Raw genomic sequence first — 18,204 nt, forward strand, 5'->3', positions numbered from 1 at the left:
GCTTATGCCTCCAGGAGTCTGTCCCAGGCAGAAAGGGGCTATGGGATGGTAGAAAAAGAGGCGCTCGCATGTGTATATGCGGTAAAGAAAATGCACCAGTACCTGTTTGGCAGGAAATTTGAGCTGGAGACAGATCACAAACCCCTAACGTCCCTTTTGGCCGACAACAAGGCCATAAATGCAAATGCATCGGCCCACATACAGAGGTGGGCACTCACGTTAGCCGCCTATGACTACACAATTCAGCACAGACCGGGCACCGAAAACTGCGCTGATGCACTCAGCAGTCTTCCACTAGCCACCACTGAGGGGGCTACCGAGCATGCTGCTGAGATGGTCATGGCTGTTGAAGCTTTTGGAAATGAAGGCTCACCCGTGACAGCCCATCAGATTAAAGTCTGGACAAATAGAGACCCGCTATTGTCTCTAGTCAAGAAATGTGTCCTGAATGGGGACTGGGCAGCCACGTACAGGGCATGCCCTGAGGAATTTAAACCATTTCACAGGCGCAGGGATGAACTCTCGATTCAGGCCGATTGCCTACTGTGGGGAAACCGCGTAGTCATGCGCAGATGGGCAGAGAGGTGTTCACCAGAGAACTCCACAATGAGCACCCGGGCATTGTCATGATGAAGGCAATTGCCAGGTCACACGTTTGGTGGCCAGGGATAGATGCAGATCTGGAACTTTGTGTTCGCAGGTGCAACACGTGTGCCCAGCTGGGCAACGCACCCAGGGAAGCCCCCCCTTAGCCCCTGGTTCTGGCCCGCCAAGCCTTGGTCACGCATCCATGTGGACTACGCAGGTCCTTTCATGGGAAAAATGTTTTTGGCTGTAGTAGACGCCTACTCCAAATGGATCGAGTGTGACATTTTAAATTCAAGCACATCCTCTGCCACGGTAGAAAGTCTACGGGCAATGTTCGCCGCCCATGGTCTACCGGATTCTTGGTCAGTGACAATGGCACGTGCTTTACAAGCATTGAATTCCAGGACTTCATGGCAGGCAATGGAATTAACCATGTCAGAACGGCACCGTTCAAGCCAGCCTCAAACGGCCAGGCAGAAGGAGCAGTGCAGATAATCAAACAGGGGATGCTCAGATTCCAAGGGGGTTCCCTACAAAGGCGCTTATCACGCCTCCTGTTGGCCTACAGATCCTGACCACACTCACTCACAGGGGTTCGACCCACAGAGCTGCTAATGAAAAGGATGCTCAAAACCCGGTTATCCCTCATACATCCCACCATGAAAGAAATTGTCGCGAGCAGGCGCCAGTCACAATATGACTACCATGACGGAAATGCGAGGGCGCGATGTATTGATGTAAATGACTCTGTTTTTGTCCTCAACTATGCTGCAGGGCCCAAATGGCTCGCAGGCACTGTGATTGCCAAAGAGGGAAATATGATTCTGGTAATTAAACTTACCAATGGTCAAATCTGCCGCAAACATGTGGATCAAACAAAAAGGAGGTTCAGCAACCCCGTAGAAGAAGCAGAGGAAGAACACGACATAAAGTTCACACCACCACAGGTGACCGAACACTGGAATCAAAGGGAGGAGAGCCCAGTCACTGTGGGCAGTTCGGACAGGCCTGAAGCACTGCAAACAGCAGACACTCAGGCCAGCGCCCAACAACCGGAGCCCCAACTCAGGCGCTCTACAAGAGAACGTAAACCACCAGAGAGACTCAACCTGTGATCCCAATAAGACTATGGGGGGGGGAGGTGATGTCATGTATTCAACCAGCATTGTAACCCATGTATAATCTGACCTAAGTTGTACACTGTGAGAACAATGACCACTAGGTGGTGAACTTGTGGGAGACACTCCTAACCTGGACCTTCGGGTAGAAAAGGGGAAGCTCCGCTCACCTTCATCACTTGAGTTCTAAGGAATAAAGGACAGGTCACAGACTGACCTTCTCTCAAGCATGGGCCTCGTGTGCATTTATACTGTATAGTTAGGACGTATCAGGCAGCTAGCGGGATTTAATTGAAGCCCAGGAGTTAAAATAGGCCGAATGTCATTTCCGGAGCAGTTGGTGAGTTTCCAAATCACCATGCTACTCACCCACCCAAAACACACGGGGAGTCAAAATCTGGGCCTGAGTGACTCAGCGCAGAACGGGCAACCCAATATTCCCTCCATCGCCAAGGCCACCTATTTCCACCTCCATAACCTCGCCCGTCTCCATATCTGTCTCAGCCCACCTGCTGACAAAACCCTCATCCATGCCTTTGTCACCTTCAGATTCAACTATTCTAATGCTCTTATGGCTGGCCTTCCATCCTTCAGTTAAACAATATTACTTACCTTGTGGTTCGGTTGCCTCCAGCGGTCCCTTCAAGGATCAGTTGGGCTGCAGTAGACCCAGAACAACTGGTTGCCAGTTTCTGGCTAATCTGGGAGTGGGGTCAGGAAACAGGAGTTAAGCCTCTGATAAGCATATTCAAAGCGGCCTCATGTTTGTTACAAGCAAGTGCCCTGGAAACTTGAAAGTTGCCGCTTCCAATTTGATAGTGGGCACACTTCTGTGAGAATTGGCCGCAGTATATGGCAACCCAAAATTCATCCCCCAAACACTGACTTAGCACCCAGAAATCAGGCGTGACATGGGCCAATTTGGCCCCCATATATATTTCAATATAGCATAGTCTTCTTCTTTCGTATGAAAGCATCAAAGCAAATTAAATGTCAATATCTAAGTTGGATAATCAGACCAAAGCTTCCAGTGCAACAGCATGGATATCTTGTAGGCTGCCTGCAAACGTCCTCTGAGGGCAGTGCCCAATGATGTGCTTCAGGGTCTGATTAGGAGTTCCACAGTTGCATGATGGGGATGCTTTAATCTTACATCTATGGAGCACAGTGTGCTATAAAGGGACCCACCGTGAATCTTAAAGCTTGTATATTTTTGACGAGGCATTTATCTTCCTGTTCCCTTTCAATGCAGTATCCTTTAAAAATTACATTGTACACGGAAGTACAGCATCAATATCATATTTCAACAAAAGGGACTCTTGAAAGGAATGGGAAAGCTTTTCTCAAGATACTTCCTTATCACAGTGATGCTATCTGTTTTGATATGTCATGCTGCCAGCTTGAGCAGGAAGCGACATCAATGAGTAGTTACATGTTAATTGTAACTGCTGGTAATATATTGAGTTGGATTCAGAACTGGTTGGCAGGACACAGGCAAAAGGTAGTTATAGATGGATTTAGATCTGTTTGGAGACCGGTCACCAGTGCTGTCCTGCAGGGATCAGTGTTGGGACTGTTGGGGTCCGAAATTGATCCCCACCAGAAACCTACCATTTTTGTTGTGTTTTGGCTTCCGCAATGGATGCAGCGGCCCATCCAGCGAAATTCAGCTTTTCGTCATTTTTTTTCAAACGGGCAGACGTCGGTCATAATGAGGGCGGAAGTGGGGGCAGGAACAGAGTGACTGTCACTAGGGGGGCAGAAGTGGAGGTGGGCTGGTGATGTCATCGCGCTGACGCGTCACAGCATCTCTCCCCTTCAGTTTCAAGGGAGAGCCACTGCGAGCTCTGCATGTTTTTAAGTTAGGTCCACTGGGCCACCAGGGAGGGTTTTGGTCGGGTCAGTGACCTGGCATCTGCGAGGGGGTGCCAGGCTACCTATTGGCAGCCCAGCCGAACCCAGGGGCATAATTGTCGGGTCGACCTGGCAGTCGTCCAATAAAAAAAAGGGCGTCGCCGGCAGTGCCACCTCCTCTTTAAGGGCGGTCCCGTCGCCAACCAACAAGGAGTACACCGACACAAAAAGTTGTCAGGGGCACTGATCGGCGGCCGGAAGACTTTTGGAGGTGAATTTCCCTCCTGGAGCAACTCCGTTGCAGTGCACGCTCTGATGACATCTTTACTGATGCATCAACAGGCACGGGGCAGAAGTGGGGGGAGCGGGGCGGATCTCCACACCACAGCAAAAAGCTCTGAGCTGAACTTCGCTAATGCTGGTCATTCTGCTGCAAGTCGACGGCCATTCCGCACCACCCCTTGGTCGTTTTCCGGTGGCCAGAGGTCTTATGGGGAGGCCAAATGTTGGCCCCATGCTTTTTACTATTTTTATTAATGATCTGGATTTAGGGGCTGGGGGCACAATTTGCAAATTTGTAGATGATACCAAGATCTGTTCAAGTGTTAGAACTGTAGAAGATGCTCGTCTGCTTCAGGCAGAACTTAATGATATCCAACTCGTATATTGACATTTGATTTGCTTTGCTACTACCATACGAAAGACTGTGCTACATTGAAATATTGGGAGATTGGGCTCAAGACAGAAAATTATGTATAACTTAGATAAGTACAGAGTTATGCATGTGCGCAGGGCAAATGCTTAACATTTGTACACCCTTCAGGGAAAAGCATTAAAGATGGTGGAGATAGAAAGAGATTTGGGCATTTTAGTGCATACATCCTTAAAGGTACATGAGCAATGCCGTGTAGTGATAGCTAGAGCAAATAGGGTGTATCCATAGGACAATTGAGTATAAGACGAGGCGTACTGTTTGTTCTTGTACAATACCTTAGTCAGGCCGCGCTTGCAATACTGTGTCCAGTTTTGGTCTCCTCACATGGCGGGTGATATTGAGGCTCTGGAAGAGGACACAAATAACGTCCCAGAAATGCTCGGGAACCAAGGGTCTAGTGAGCAAGAGGAATTAAAGTAAATGATGATTAGTAAGAAAATAGTGCTGGAGAAACTAATGGGACTGAAGGCAGATAAATCCCCAGAGCCTGATGATCTACATCTCAGAGTACTAAAAGAGGTAGCCATGGAAATAGTAGATGCATTGGTTGTCATCTTACAAAATTCTATAGATTATGGAACAGTTCCTGCAGATTGGAGAGTGGCAAATGTAACCCCTCTATTTAAAAAAGGAGGGAGAGAGAAAACGGGGAACTATGGACTGGTTAGCCTGGCATCAGTAGTAGGGAAAATGCTGGAGTCTATTATAAAGGATGTGATAACGGCACACTTAGATAATATCAATGGGATTAAATAAAGTCAACATGGATTTATGAAAGGAAAATCATGTTTGACAAACCGACTGGAGTTTTTTGAGGATGTAACTGATAGAATAGATCAGGGAGAACCAGTGGATGTAGTGTATTTGGATTTTTAGAAGGCCTTTGATAAAGTTCCACATAAGAGGTTAGTGTGCAAAATTTAAGCACATAGGATTGGGGGTAATGTATTGGCATGGATTGAAAATTGGTTAACTGACAGGAAACAGAGAGTAGGAATAAATTAGTCTTTTTCAGGGTGGCGGGCAGTGACTAGTGGGGTACCACAGGGATCAGTGCTTGGGCCCCAGCTATTCACAATAAATATCAATGATTTGGATGAGGGAACCAAATGTAATATTTCTGCTGTGTATCTGTAAAGCATGCACTCCCATGTTCCGCCACCAGGGAGTGCATCCCCTGAAGTCCCAAGGGATCCCAGCATCCCTTGGGAGCATGATATATAAGCCAGTCCGTAAAGCCTGTTATTCACTCTGGAGTGTCTTAATAAAGACTGAGGTCACTGTTACTTTAACCTCCCTGTGTGCAGTCTCATCTGTGTTAGGAACACAACAACTGGCGATGAGTACACGAATCCAACGCAAAGATGCAGCAAACTGTGGGCATCCTGGAGAAGTTCTCGGAGGGTGAGGACTGGGAAGCCTATGTCGAATGGTTAGACCAGTACTTTGTAGCCAACGAGCTGGACGGAGAAGGAAGCGCTGCAAAAAGGAGAGCGGTCCTCCTCACGGTCTGTGGGGCACCGACCTACAGCCTCATGAAGAATCTTCTGGCTCTGGTGAAACCCACAGATAAGTCATATGAGAAGCTGTGTACACTGGTTCTGGAGCATCTTAACTTGTAGGAGAGCATGCTGATGGCGAGGTATCGGTTCTATACGTACTAGCGATCTGAAGGTCAGGAAGTGGCGAGCTACGTCGCCGAGCTAAGGTGACTTGCAGGACAATGTGAGTTTGATGGCTACCTGGAGCAAATGCTCAGAGACTTTTTTGCACTGGGCATTGGCAACAAGACCATTCTATGAAAACTTATGACTGTAGAGACACCGACCCTCAGCAAGGCCATTCCGATAGCACAGGTGTTTATGTCCACCAGTGATAACACCAAACAAACTCTCAGCACACAAGTGCTAGCAATGTCCATAAATTAACTGGAACTGTGTTTGTGAGCAGAAATGTACAGGGCAGAAACCACGAGTCTGCAACTGCCAGCAGGCCTCAGGTGACCCAGATGACTCAGAGTCCACAACAAAGGGTGAATGCAAGGCAATTCACATCTTGTTGGTGTTGTGGAGGCTTCCATTCAGCCTATTCATGCCGCTTCAAAGGGTATGTTTGCAAGAGCTGTGGAACAATGGGGTACCTCCAACAAGCTGCAAGCGCCACAAAACCTGCTAAACACCTCGTGGCAGAGGAAGATCGGTCCATGGTGGGTCAAAGCAATTTCGAGCCTCAGAGAGAGGAGGCAGATGCTGAAGTACATGGGGTGCACACATTTTTGACGAAATGTCCACCTATAATGCTAAATGTAAAATTGAATGGCTTACCCGTAGCTATGGAACTGGACACTGGCGCTAACCAATCCATCATGAGTAAAAAGATGTTTGAGAGACTGTGGTACAACAAGGCACTCAGACTAGCCCTGATCCCCATCCACATGAAACTGAGAACGTACACCAAAGAGCTTATCACTGTCCTGGGCAGCGCCATGGTCAAGGTCACCTACGAGGGCACGGTGCACGAACTGCCACTCTGGATTGTCCCGGGCGATGGCCCGATTGTTTCAGTACTCAAAAGTGATGGCACGGTCAGGATTTGCGGCGATTATAAAGTAACTATTAATCGTTTCTCGTTACAGGAACAATACCTGCTACCTAAGGCAGACAACCTATTTGCGACGCTGGCAGGAGGCAAGACGTTCACCAAGCTCGACCTGACTTCGGCCTACATGACGCAGGAGCTGGAGGAGTCTTCGAAGGGCCTCACCTGCATCAACATGCACAAGGGACTGTTCATCTACAACAGATGCCCGTTTGGAATTCGGTCGGCTGCAGCGATCTTCCAGAGAAACATGGAGAGCCTACTCAAGTCGGTACCACGCACTGTGGTTTTTCAGAACGCATATTGGTCACGGGTCGGGACACCGTCGAGCACCTACAAAACCTGGAGGAGGGCCTCCAGCGACTGGATTGCGTAGGGCTGCAGCTGAAGAGGTCGAAATGCGTCTTCATGGCAACAAAAGTGGAGTTTTTGGGGAGAAAGATCGCGGCGGACGGCATTCGGCCCACAGACGCCAAGACAAAGACTATCAGGAATGCGCCCAGGCCACAGAACGTCACGGAGATGCTGTCGTTCCTGGGACTCCTCAACTATTTTGGTAACTTCCTACCAGTGTTAAGCACCCTCTTAGAGCTCCTACATGTGTTATTGCGTATAAGTGAGAACTGGGTATGGGGAAAAAAACAAGTAATTGCTTTTGAGAAAGCTCCAACAAGCTGCTTGTATTGTATAACCCATGTAAAAGACTCATGCTAGCATATGATGCGTCATCGTACGGAATTGCGGGGAAGTTGCAACGTGTCGCCTATGCCTACAGGAGCTTGTCTAAGGCTGAGAGGGCCTTCAGCATGATTGAGAAAGAAGCATTAGCATGTGTGTTCGGGGTAAAGAAAATGCATCAGTACCTGTTTGGCCTCAAATTTGAGCTGGAAACCGATCACAAGCCCCTCATATCCCTGTTCGTTGAAAACAAGGGGATAAATACTAATGCCTCAGCCTGCGTACAAAGGTGGGCACTCGCGCTATCAGCGTATAACTATACCATCCGTCACAGGCCAGGCACCGAGAACTGTGCGGATGCTCTCAGTCAGCTACCATTTCCCACCACGGGGGTGGAAATGGCACAGCCTGCAAACTTGTTGCTGGTGGCGCAGCCCGCAGACTTGTTGATGGTCATGGAAGCGTTTGAAAATGATAAATCACCTGTCACGGCCCGCCAGATTAGGACTTGGACCAGCCAAGATCCTCTGCTGTCCCAAGTAAAAAAACTGTGTATTCCATGGGAGCTGGGCCAGCATCCCCATTGAAATGCAAGAGCTAATCAAGCCGTTCCAGTGGCGAAAGGACGAGCTGTCCATTCAGGCAGACTGCCTGTTGTGGGGTAACCGCGTAGTGCTACCCAAAAAGGGGAGGGAGATGTTCATCTCGGATCTCCACAGCACACACCCGGGTATAGTAATGATGAAAGCGATAGCCAAATCCCACGTGTGGTGGCCCGGTATCGACTCTGACTTAGAGTCCTGTGTACGGCAATGCAGCGTGTGTGCTCAGTTGAGCAACGCATCCAGAGAGGCACCACTAAGTTTGTGGTACTGGCCCTCCAGACCATGGTCGAGGATCCATGTCGACTATGCGGGCCCGTTTCTCGGTAAAATGTTCCTGGTGGTGGTGGATGCTTTTTCAAAATAGATTGAATGTGAAATAATATCGGGAAGCACCGCAACCGCCACTATTGAAAGCCCGAGGGCCATGTTTGCCACCCACGGCCTGCCTGACATACTGGTCAGTGACAACGGGCCATGTTTCACCAGTGCCGAATTTAAAGAATTAATGATTTAGACGAGGGGATTAAATGTAGTATCTCCAAATTTGCGGATGACACTAAGTTGGGTGGCAGTGTGAGCTGCGAGGAGGATGCTATGAGGCTGCAGAGTGACTTTTGTTAGGTTGGGTGAGTGGGCAAATGCATGGCAGATGAAGTATAATGTGGATAAATGTGAGGTTATCCACTTTGGTGGTAAAAACAGAGAGACAGACTATTATCTGAATGGTGACAGATTATGAAAAGGGAGGTGCAACGAGACCTGGGTGTCATCAGTCATTGAAGGTTGGCATGCAGGTACAGCAGGCGGTTAAGAAAGCAAATGGCATGTTGGCCTTCATAGCAAGGGGATTTGAGTACAGGGGCAGGGAGGTGTTACTACAGTTGTACAGGGCCTTGGTGAGGCCACATCTGGAGTATTGTGTACAGTTTTGGTCTCCTAACTTGAGGAAGGACATTCTTGTTATTGAGGGAGTGCAGCGAAGGTTCACCAGACTGATTCCCGGGATGGCGGGACTGACATATCAAGAAAGACTGGATCAACTGGGCTTGTATTCACTGGAGTTCAGAAGAATGAGAGGGGATCTCATAGAAATGTTTAAAATTCTGACGGGTTTAGACAGGTTAGATGCAGGAAGAATGTTCCCAATGTTGGGGAAGTCCAGAACCAGGGGTCACAGTCTAAGGATAAGGGGTAAGCCATTTAGGACCGAGATGAGGAGAAACTTCTTCACCCAGAGAGTAGTGAACCTGTGGAATTCTCTACCACAGAAAGTTGTTGAGGCCAATTCACTAAATATATTCAAAAAGGAGTTAGATGTAGTCCTTACTACTAGGGGGATCAAGGGATATGGCGAGAAAGCATGAATGGGGTACTGAAGTTGCATGTTCAGCCATGAACTCATTGAATGGCGGTGCAGGCTCAAAGGGCCGAATGGCCTACTCCTGCACCTATTTTCTTTGTTTCTATGTTTCTATGACCCGCAATGGGATCAAACATGTCACCTCGGCCCCGTTTAAACCAGCCTCCAACGGGCAGGCAGAGCGGGCAGTACCAACAATCAAACGAGTCACAGAAGGCTCACTCCAAACCCGCCTATCCCGAATGCTGCTCAGCTGCGGCACGAGACCCCAGTCGCTCACAGGGGTGCCCCCGGCTGAACTACTCATGAAAAGCTACACTTAAAACCAGACTCTCGTTAGTTCACCCCAACCTGCATGATCAGGTAGAGAGCAGGCGGCAGCAACAAAATGTAAACAATGGTCACGCCACTGTGTCACTGGAAATTGATCTGAATGGCCCTGTGTATGTGCTAAACTATGAACATGGTCCCAAGTGGATCGCGGGCACAGTGATAGCTAAAGAAGGGAGTAGGGTGTTTGTAGTCAAACTAGACAATGGACAAATTTGCAGAAAGCACCTGGACCAAACGAGACTGCGGTTCACAGACTGCCCTGAACAACCCACTTGTACCGAGGCGGTCCACCAGAGAAAGAAAGGCTCCCAACTGCCTCACCTTGTAAATAGTTTTCACTTTGACTTTGGGGGGGGGAGTGATGTTGTGTATCTGTAAAGCATGCACTCCCATGTTCCGCCACCAGGAAGTGCACCCCCTGAAGTCCCAAGAGATCCCAGCATCCCTTGGGAGCACTGTATATAAGCCGGCCCCTATGGCCTGTTCCTCAGTCTGGAGTGCCGAATTAAAGACTAAGGTCACTGTTACTTTAACCTCCCTGTGTGCACTCTCATCTGTGTTAGGAACACAACAATTTCCAAGTTTGCTGACAACACAATACTAGGTGGGATTGTGAGTTGTGAGGAGGATGCAAAGACGCTGCAAGGTGATCTAGATAGGTTGAGTGAGTGGGCAAACACATGGCAGATGCAGTATAACGTGGATAAATGTGAAGTCATCCACTTTGATAGGAAAAACATAAGGACAAAGTATTATTTAAATGGTGATGGCTTGGGAAGTGCCGATGTACAGAGGGACTTGGGTGTCCTTGTATACCAGTCATTGAAAGCAAACATGCAGGTGCAGCAAGAAGTTAGGAAGGCAAATGGTATGTTGGCCTTCATTGCAAGAGGATTTGAGTACAGGAGCAAGGATGTCTTACTACAGTTATACAGGGCCTTGGTGAGACCACACCAGGAGTATTGTGTGCAGTTTTGGTCTCCTTACCTAAGAAAGGATATACTTGCCATAGAGGGAGTGCAGCAAAGGTTCACCAGACTGATTCCTGGGATGGCAGGACTGCCGTATGAGGAGAGATTGGGTCCACTAGGCCTGTATTCACTAGAGTTTAGAAGAATGAGAGGGCATCTGATTGAAACTTATAAAATTCTGACTGGGTTGGATAGATTGGATGCGGGGAGGATGTTTCCCCTGGCTGGGAAGTCTAAAACAAGGGGTCACAGTCTCAGGATATGGGGTAGGAAATTTAAGACCGAGATGAGGAGAAATTTTTTCACTCAGAGGGTGGTGAACCTGTGGAATTCTCCAACACAGAAGGCTGTGGAGGCCAAGCCACTGAATATATTTAAGAAGAAGATAGATAGATTTCTAGAAACAAAGAGCATCAAGGAGTATGGGGAAAAAGCAGGAATATGGTGTTGAGATAGAGGATCAGCCATGATCATATTGAATGGCAGTGCAGACACGAAGGGCCGAATGGCCTACTACTGCTCCTATTTTCTATGTTTCTATGAAAGGGTGCAGAAGAGGGCCACTAGAGTAATTCCAAGTCTAAAACATCTTAGTTATCACGATAGGCTAAAATAGTTGGGACTCTATGCCTTAGAACAGCGTAGACTTAGGGGGATCTGTTTGAGGTTTATAAGATAATGGCCCAGAAATCGCGACCTCTACGGGCAAGTAAAAGGTGCACATGCACCTGTAGAGGTCCCACAAGTTCCAGGTTTAGGCGCGCAATGTGCATGCGCCTAAACCTGGCACTTGCGATCTGTCAAACAAGCTCCTGATAGATCTACCGGATATGCTGGAAAAGCAGCAGTGCTGGTGCAGATTTGGGCTGTTTGCCCAACTACTGGCTAGCATCTACATACGAAAGTTATACGACTGATAGAAGTATGCGTACTGCCTGCATTTTATCACGAGAAGAAGCAGCAGGAAGGCTTGAAGTCAGAGGGCTTGAAAACAGGACTTTTTTTTATAACTTTTAAATTTAAGAAAGCATTTGGTGCAAAGCTGATTTAAGCATTTAACCACTTTAATTTTAGAGATATTTCATTGGTTTTGTATCTTTTTCTTAGCAGTGAAGTTGATTTGAAGAGTAACTTTTGCTGTGTAGAAGGTAAGCATTCTATTCAATTCGATTGCTTTTTTTTAAAACCTGAAAATGACTGATTCAAAATAATTTATCTCATAGTTACTGCTGTTTAAAATAATTATCCCAGAATATATGAATGTTTTAAATGTTAAGTTTTTTATGCTGTTTAAAAATTTATGTATGAAATTTTTAAAAGTCTTAAAAATTCATTTTGGCCGTGATAGTTATCAGGCGGTATGACGAGTGGTGATCAGATACCAATCGTTTCGCTCCACCGCCCAACGTGAATTTCTACCTACTCACATTATTAAAATGACTTTTACAAATATTTCCATCTTTTTTCCTACATGTACTGCAACTATCTAAAGAGGAAGCCTGTGAGGGAGAAACATGCCTGTTCACGAATTTGTCCCGATCCTCTGTTTGATCCTGGCACATAGAATTCAACGTGCCAAGGAACAATAATGAAGATTGAGGAACCATGACTGCCACCTCATCAGAAGGGACCACTGCCCAACACAAAGAGTGTACAGGGAGAGGCTATCTTTTGAAATGTTGTTGGAGGAGTTGTGTGTGAAGAGGCTGCGCTTCAGCAAAGAGGCAATTGGGAGACTGTGTGACATGTTAAAGGACGACCTTCAAACATGCTCCAAGTCCCGCATTGCGTTGTCAGTGTCTATGGAGGTAACCATGGCACTGGATTTCTTTGCATCAGGATCGTTTCAGTCAGGCACCGGTGACATTTCAGACATGAGCCAGTGTGCTGCGAGGTCCTGTATTAACCAGGTCTCTGAGTTCATAGATTTTGACTTGTCCACTTGGCAACAAAAGGAGACGGCCCTTGCTGGCTTCCCAAAAGTGATTGGGACCGTCGATGGAACCCATGTTGCATTGAAGGCACTAATTGAAGCACCTGCGAGATACATCAACAGGAAGTGGTATCATTCATTAAATGTAATGATCGTCTGTGATGCGCAACTCAGGATCCTAAGCGTGAATGCAGATCACTCCAACTTATATGACGCTCTCAACGAATTACCTGCAGGATCTGCATGGATATTGAACGACAAGGGCTACCCACTAAAGCCGTGGCTGATGACACCATACCGCAGGACCAATAATGAGGCACAGGAGAGATGCAACCAAGCACTTGTGGGCACACGGCAAGTGGTCGAGAGGACAATCGGGCTTTTGAAATCATGCTTCTGGTGCCTGGACAGGTCAGGAGGGACTTTGCAGTACAGTCCAGTGAAAGTGTCAAGGACTGTGGTGGCCTATTGTGCTTTGTATAACTTTGCCCTGCAGGAAGGACTAACTGTTAACCCTGCAGATCAACTCCCTGCTGAAATGGAGGAAACTGAGGATCCCAATGTCCCTCTGGTGAGGCGTGATAGGGTGGAGCCAACTGGTGCCAAAAGCAGAGCTGCAAGGGAACAGCGAGTAGCCAACACATTCAGAGGTGATGATGCTGTTGCCTCCATTCCCCCCCCCCGCTTACCTCAGCAAGGCACAGAAAAGAATACACGCAATTTAAAGTGAAACAGTTAATTTTTATTGCAGCATCAAAGACTTGATTTACCCTACTGAAGTTTGTAGTCTTGAAATTCAAATTGTTTGATAGCTATTTTCTACTTTGTAAATATTTGCAATTATAAAGTGGTTGATAAAAACATGCGAACAGTTTAAAGTGACTTTTTTAGTTTCTTAGTGCAATAAAGACTCAACAATCAAGATATAAACTAGCTATTTTCTACTTTTCAAACAGTTGTTATGTTAAATTGGTTGCTAATAAGGAAGTTGAAAAATGTTTTTAAAGAACATAAGAACATAAGAATTAGGAACAGGAGTCGGCCATCTAGCCCCTCGAGCCTGCTGCGCCATTCAATAAGATCATGGCTGATCTGGTCGTGGACTCAGCTCCACTTACCCGCCCTCTCCCCGTTAACCCTTAATTTCCTTATTGGTTAAAAATCTATCTATCTTTGACTTGAAAACATTCAATAAGCCAGCCTCAACTGCTTCCTTGGGCAGAGAATTCCACAGATTCACAACCCTCTGGGAGAAGAAATTCTTTCTCAACTCGGTTTTAAATTGGCTCCTCCGTATTTTGAGGCTGTGCCCCCTAGTTCTAGTCTCCCCTACCAGTGGAAACAACCTCTCTGCCTCTATCTTGTCTATCCCTTTCATGATTTTAAATGTTTCTATAAGATCACCCCTCATCCTTCTGAACTCCAACAAGTAAAGACCCAGTCTACTCAATCTATCATCATAAGGTAACCCCCTCATTTCTGGTTGGGGAGACTAGAACTAGGGGACACAGCCTCAAAATACGGGGGAGCCAAGTTAAAACCGAGTTGAGAAGGAATTTCTTCTCCCAGAGGGTTGTGAATCTGTGGAATTCTCTGCCCAAGGAAGCAGTTGAGGCTAGCTCATTGAATGTATTCAAATCACAGATAGATAGATTTTTAATCAATAAGAGAATTAAGGGTTATGAGGAGCAGGCGGGTAAGTGGAGCTGAGTCCACGGCCAGATCAGCCATGATCTTGTTGAATGGCGGAGCAGGCTCGAGGGGCTAGATGGCCGACTCCTGTTCCTAATTCTTATGTTCTTATGTTCTTATGAGCACGTGTAGCGGCTCTAACAGCGTGCTCAATTTGGAAAGAAAGTTACCAAAATAGTTCAGGGGCCCCAGGAACGAATGCAGCTCCGTCGTGTTACGGGGTCTGGGTGTTTTCTGGATCGCTTCCGTTTTGGACACAGTAGGTCTGATCCCGTCTGCTGCTACCCTCCGCCCCAGGAATTCTACCTCTGGAGCTAAGAAGACGCACTTCGCCTTTTTCAGTTGCAGCCCTACCCGGTCCAGTCTGCGTAGCACTTCCTCCAAGTTGTGGAGGTGTTCTTCAGTATCGTGACCCGTGATGAGGATGTCGTCTTGAAAAACCACCGTCCTTGGAATCGACTTGAGGAGGCTTTCCATATTTCGCTGAAAGATCACGGCGGCCAAACAAATCCCAAATGGCTATCTGTTATACTCAAACAACCCCTTGTGTGTCGTGATAGTGGTCAGCTTCTTCAACTCACTCGCCAGCTCCTGGGTGATGTAAGCTGAGGTCAGGTCCAATTTTGAAAAAAGTTTGCCACCGGATAGCGTCGCTAAAAGTTCCTCCGCTCTCGGTAGTGGGTACTGGTCTTGGAGTGACACCCGATTGATGGTGGCCTTATAATCGCTACATATCCTGACCGACCCATCCGCCTTGAGCACCAGCACGATCGGGCTCACCCAGTCACTGAATTCGACTGGCGAGATGATGCCTTCCCCCAGCAGGCGGTCCACCCCAATTCGCCTTCTATCTTTTCCCGCATCACGTACGGCACCACTCTGTCCTTGTGGTGTACTGGCCTGGCGTCCGGGTTTATGTGAATCACTACCTTGGCCCCCATGAAAGTACCGATGCCGGGTTGAAACAATGAGTCAAATTTGTCCAGGACCTGTGAGCATGATACTCGCTCCACAGAAGAAATTGCATTGACATCACCCCATTTCCAATTCATGACAGCAAGCCAACTCCTCCCCAGTAGTGCCGGACCGTCCTCCGGGACAATCCAGAGTGGCAACCTGTTCTCCGAATCTTTGTGGGTCACGATTACCGTGGCGCTGCCTAGCACCGGAATGATCTCCTTTGTATATGTCTGTAGCTGTGCGTCAATCGGCAATAATATTGGCCTCCTGGCCTTGGACACCCACAACCTTTCGAACTGTTTGATACTCATCAGGGACTAGCTGGCCCCCATGTCTAGCTCCATTAATACTGGGATGCCATTGAGGAGCACTTTCATCATTATCGGTGGCGTCCTGGTATATGAACTGTATATGTACTCCACATGAACTCACTGAACTTCAGCTTCCAGCAATTTCCCCCAGTATTCATCTGGCCTCGTGGGGCTTACATCAGGCCCGTCCTCCTAGTACATCAACCTGGCTGCAGGCGTCCTGCACATACGCACCAAGTGACCGCTGACTTTGCAGTTTCTGTAGGTATATTGCTGATACCTGCAAGCTCTGGCTGGGTGTTTGCTTCCATATCTCCAGCTTGAGCTGGAGGCTCCGTTGTTGGAAACAAAAGGTCCATTACCAGTCGATCATCTCTGACTGTCTCTGTAACTGTCCTTAAGCTCACCATTAACTGGTGTTGATGGCCCCATTACTGGCCGCATTGTCCATTGCGATGGCATGAATTGCCGTTCAGCTAGCCATTGTCTCTGTTGAATTCCCCCTTTGGGTTCGACTACATGCTGGGGCATTTCCGATTGCCCTTGTCTGCCTAGAGAACTGTGTGCCACGTTAACAATGTTGCCTCCCTGGTCATTTGTCGCATTTGAGCCAAGATTTTTGTCATACATCATCCTGGTCTCTTCCTCCCCTGAGTAAATGTCTGGGCTATCACAGCCGCCACTTCCAAGGTCAAGTCTTTGGTTTCAATCAGTTTCCTGAAAACCCCAGCATGCCCGATGCCCTCAATAAAAAAGTCTCACAGCATCTCCGCTCTGCATGCATCTGGGAACTTACATAGGCTCGCCAGTCGGCGGAGATCTGCCACGAAGTCTGGAACGCTTTGCCCTTCTTGCCGCCGATGCGTGTAAAACCGGTGTCTCGCCATGTGCATGCTGCTCGCTGGTTTAAGGTGTTCCCCGATCAACTTACTGAGCTCTTCGAATGTCTTGTCCGCCGGCTTCTCTGGCGCTAGAAGGTCCTTCATCAGGGAGCACGTTCTGGATCCACAAACGTCAGGAGATGAGCCCTGCATTTGTCGGCCAAATCCTGTCCCAACCATTCCTTAGTGATAAAACTTTGCTGTAGTCTCGCAATAAAGTTGTCCCAATCATCACCAACACAGTACCTCTCTTCTGTGCTGCTAGTGGCCATGTTCGCGTGGTTTAAATCCCAGTTTCTCGTCGCCAATGATATGTCCTAACTATACAGTATAAATGCACACGAGGCCCATACTTGAGAGAAGGTCACTATGTGACCAGTTACCTTTATTATCAGGACTTCAAGTGATGAAGGTGGGTGGAGCTTCTCTTTTTATGCCTGAAAGTTCAGGCTAGAAGTGTCTCCCACAAGTTCGCCCCTTATGGTCAATGTTCTCAAGGTGTACAACTTAGGTCAGCTTATACATGGGTTACAATGATAGTTGAATACATGACAGGGGTGATGGATGAATTGGACTTGATGCGAGTTTGGATGTGGGCAGCAAAGTTTTGGATGACCTCAAGTTTATGTAGGGTAGAACGTGGGAGTGCATTGGAATAGTCAAGTCTAGAGGAAACAAAGGCAAGGACGAAGGTTTCAGCAGCAGATGAGCTGAGGCAGGGATAGAGTTGGGCGATATTCCGGAGGTGAAAATAGGCGGTATTAATGATGGCGCAGTTATGTGGTTCAGCCTCAGACAGTTGCCAGGGAGAGGGATGGAGTTGGTGGCTAGGGAACAAACTGCGCATACAAAGACCGTTTCTCCCGAGTCACCAGTAGCAGCGCTCGGGAGACCAATCGCCCATTCCGATAAATTCCCTGATCAAAGCGGGAGGGTTGGGAACCCTAAGTTGAGAATCCCTTCAAATAATGCTGATATAGCATCTCTCCTGACTGTTCCTGCCCAGGATTTTTGGGCGTGTTTTAGAATTGGAAAATCTAGTTCTCAGGAAGTAGAATATGACTGATGTGTCCCTAAACAGGCACAGGACCCTCATTTACCCATATTTATTAAGCACGCCCTCGATGACTGAAACATGCCTGATTCAAAATAGTGCCGTTGCACTTCTGGTGGGCATTTGGTGCGAGAGAACACCATGCAAAATCCGCTGGCCTGGAGCCCATTTTACCAGTGCTAAGCAGGCAGCTGTGAGTTGAAAATCTCCCCATGCTTTTTGTGTTGCACCTTAATTTTGCACACAAGTTATTTTAACATGCATGTGCATTTATTCGGAATATGCATTTGTTTGTTCAGTAAACAGTGGAACTAAACTACAGAACCAGTGTGAAGCTGTTTAACCTATGCCGCCTCCAGGCCAGGTCCAAGATCACCCCAACCTCTGTCGTTGAGTTACAGTACGCGGATGACGCCTGCGTCTGCGCACATTCTGAGGTTGAACTCCAGGATATAGTCGATGTATTCACCATATGAAAACATCCGTAAGACAAAGGTCCTCCACCAACCTGTCCTTGCCGCACAGCACTGCCCCCCAGTCATCAAGATTCACG

General features: G+C 47.6%; 1 protein-coding gene across 1 annotated transcript; it reads left to right on the plus strand.

Moving 5' to 3' along the window:
- The first annotated feature begins 12,496 nt into the window (after window positions 1-12,496).
- Window positions 12,497-13,483, plus strand: LOC139262752 (putative nuclease HARBI1). The gene has a single exon (XM_070877903.1). The coding sequence runs from the start codon at window positions 12,497-12,499 to the stop codon at window positions 13,481-13,483; it is 987 nt and encodes a 328-aa protein (XP_070734004.1).
- The last annotated feature ends 4,721 nt before the right edge of the window (window positions 13,484-18,204 follow it).

This window comes from Pristiophorus japonicus, chromosome 4 (assembly GCF_044704955.1).
Source record: "Pristiophorus japonicus isolate sPriJap1 chromosome 4, sPriJap1.hap1, whole genome shotgun sequence".
In the NCBI taxonomy this organism is placed as follows: domain Eukaryota; kingdom Metazoa; phylum Chordata; class Chondrichthyes; family Pristiophoridae; genus Pristiophorus; species Pristiophorus japonicus.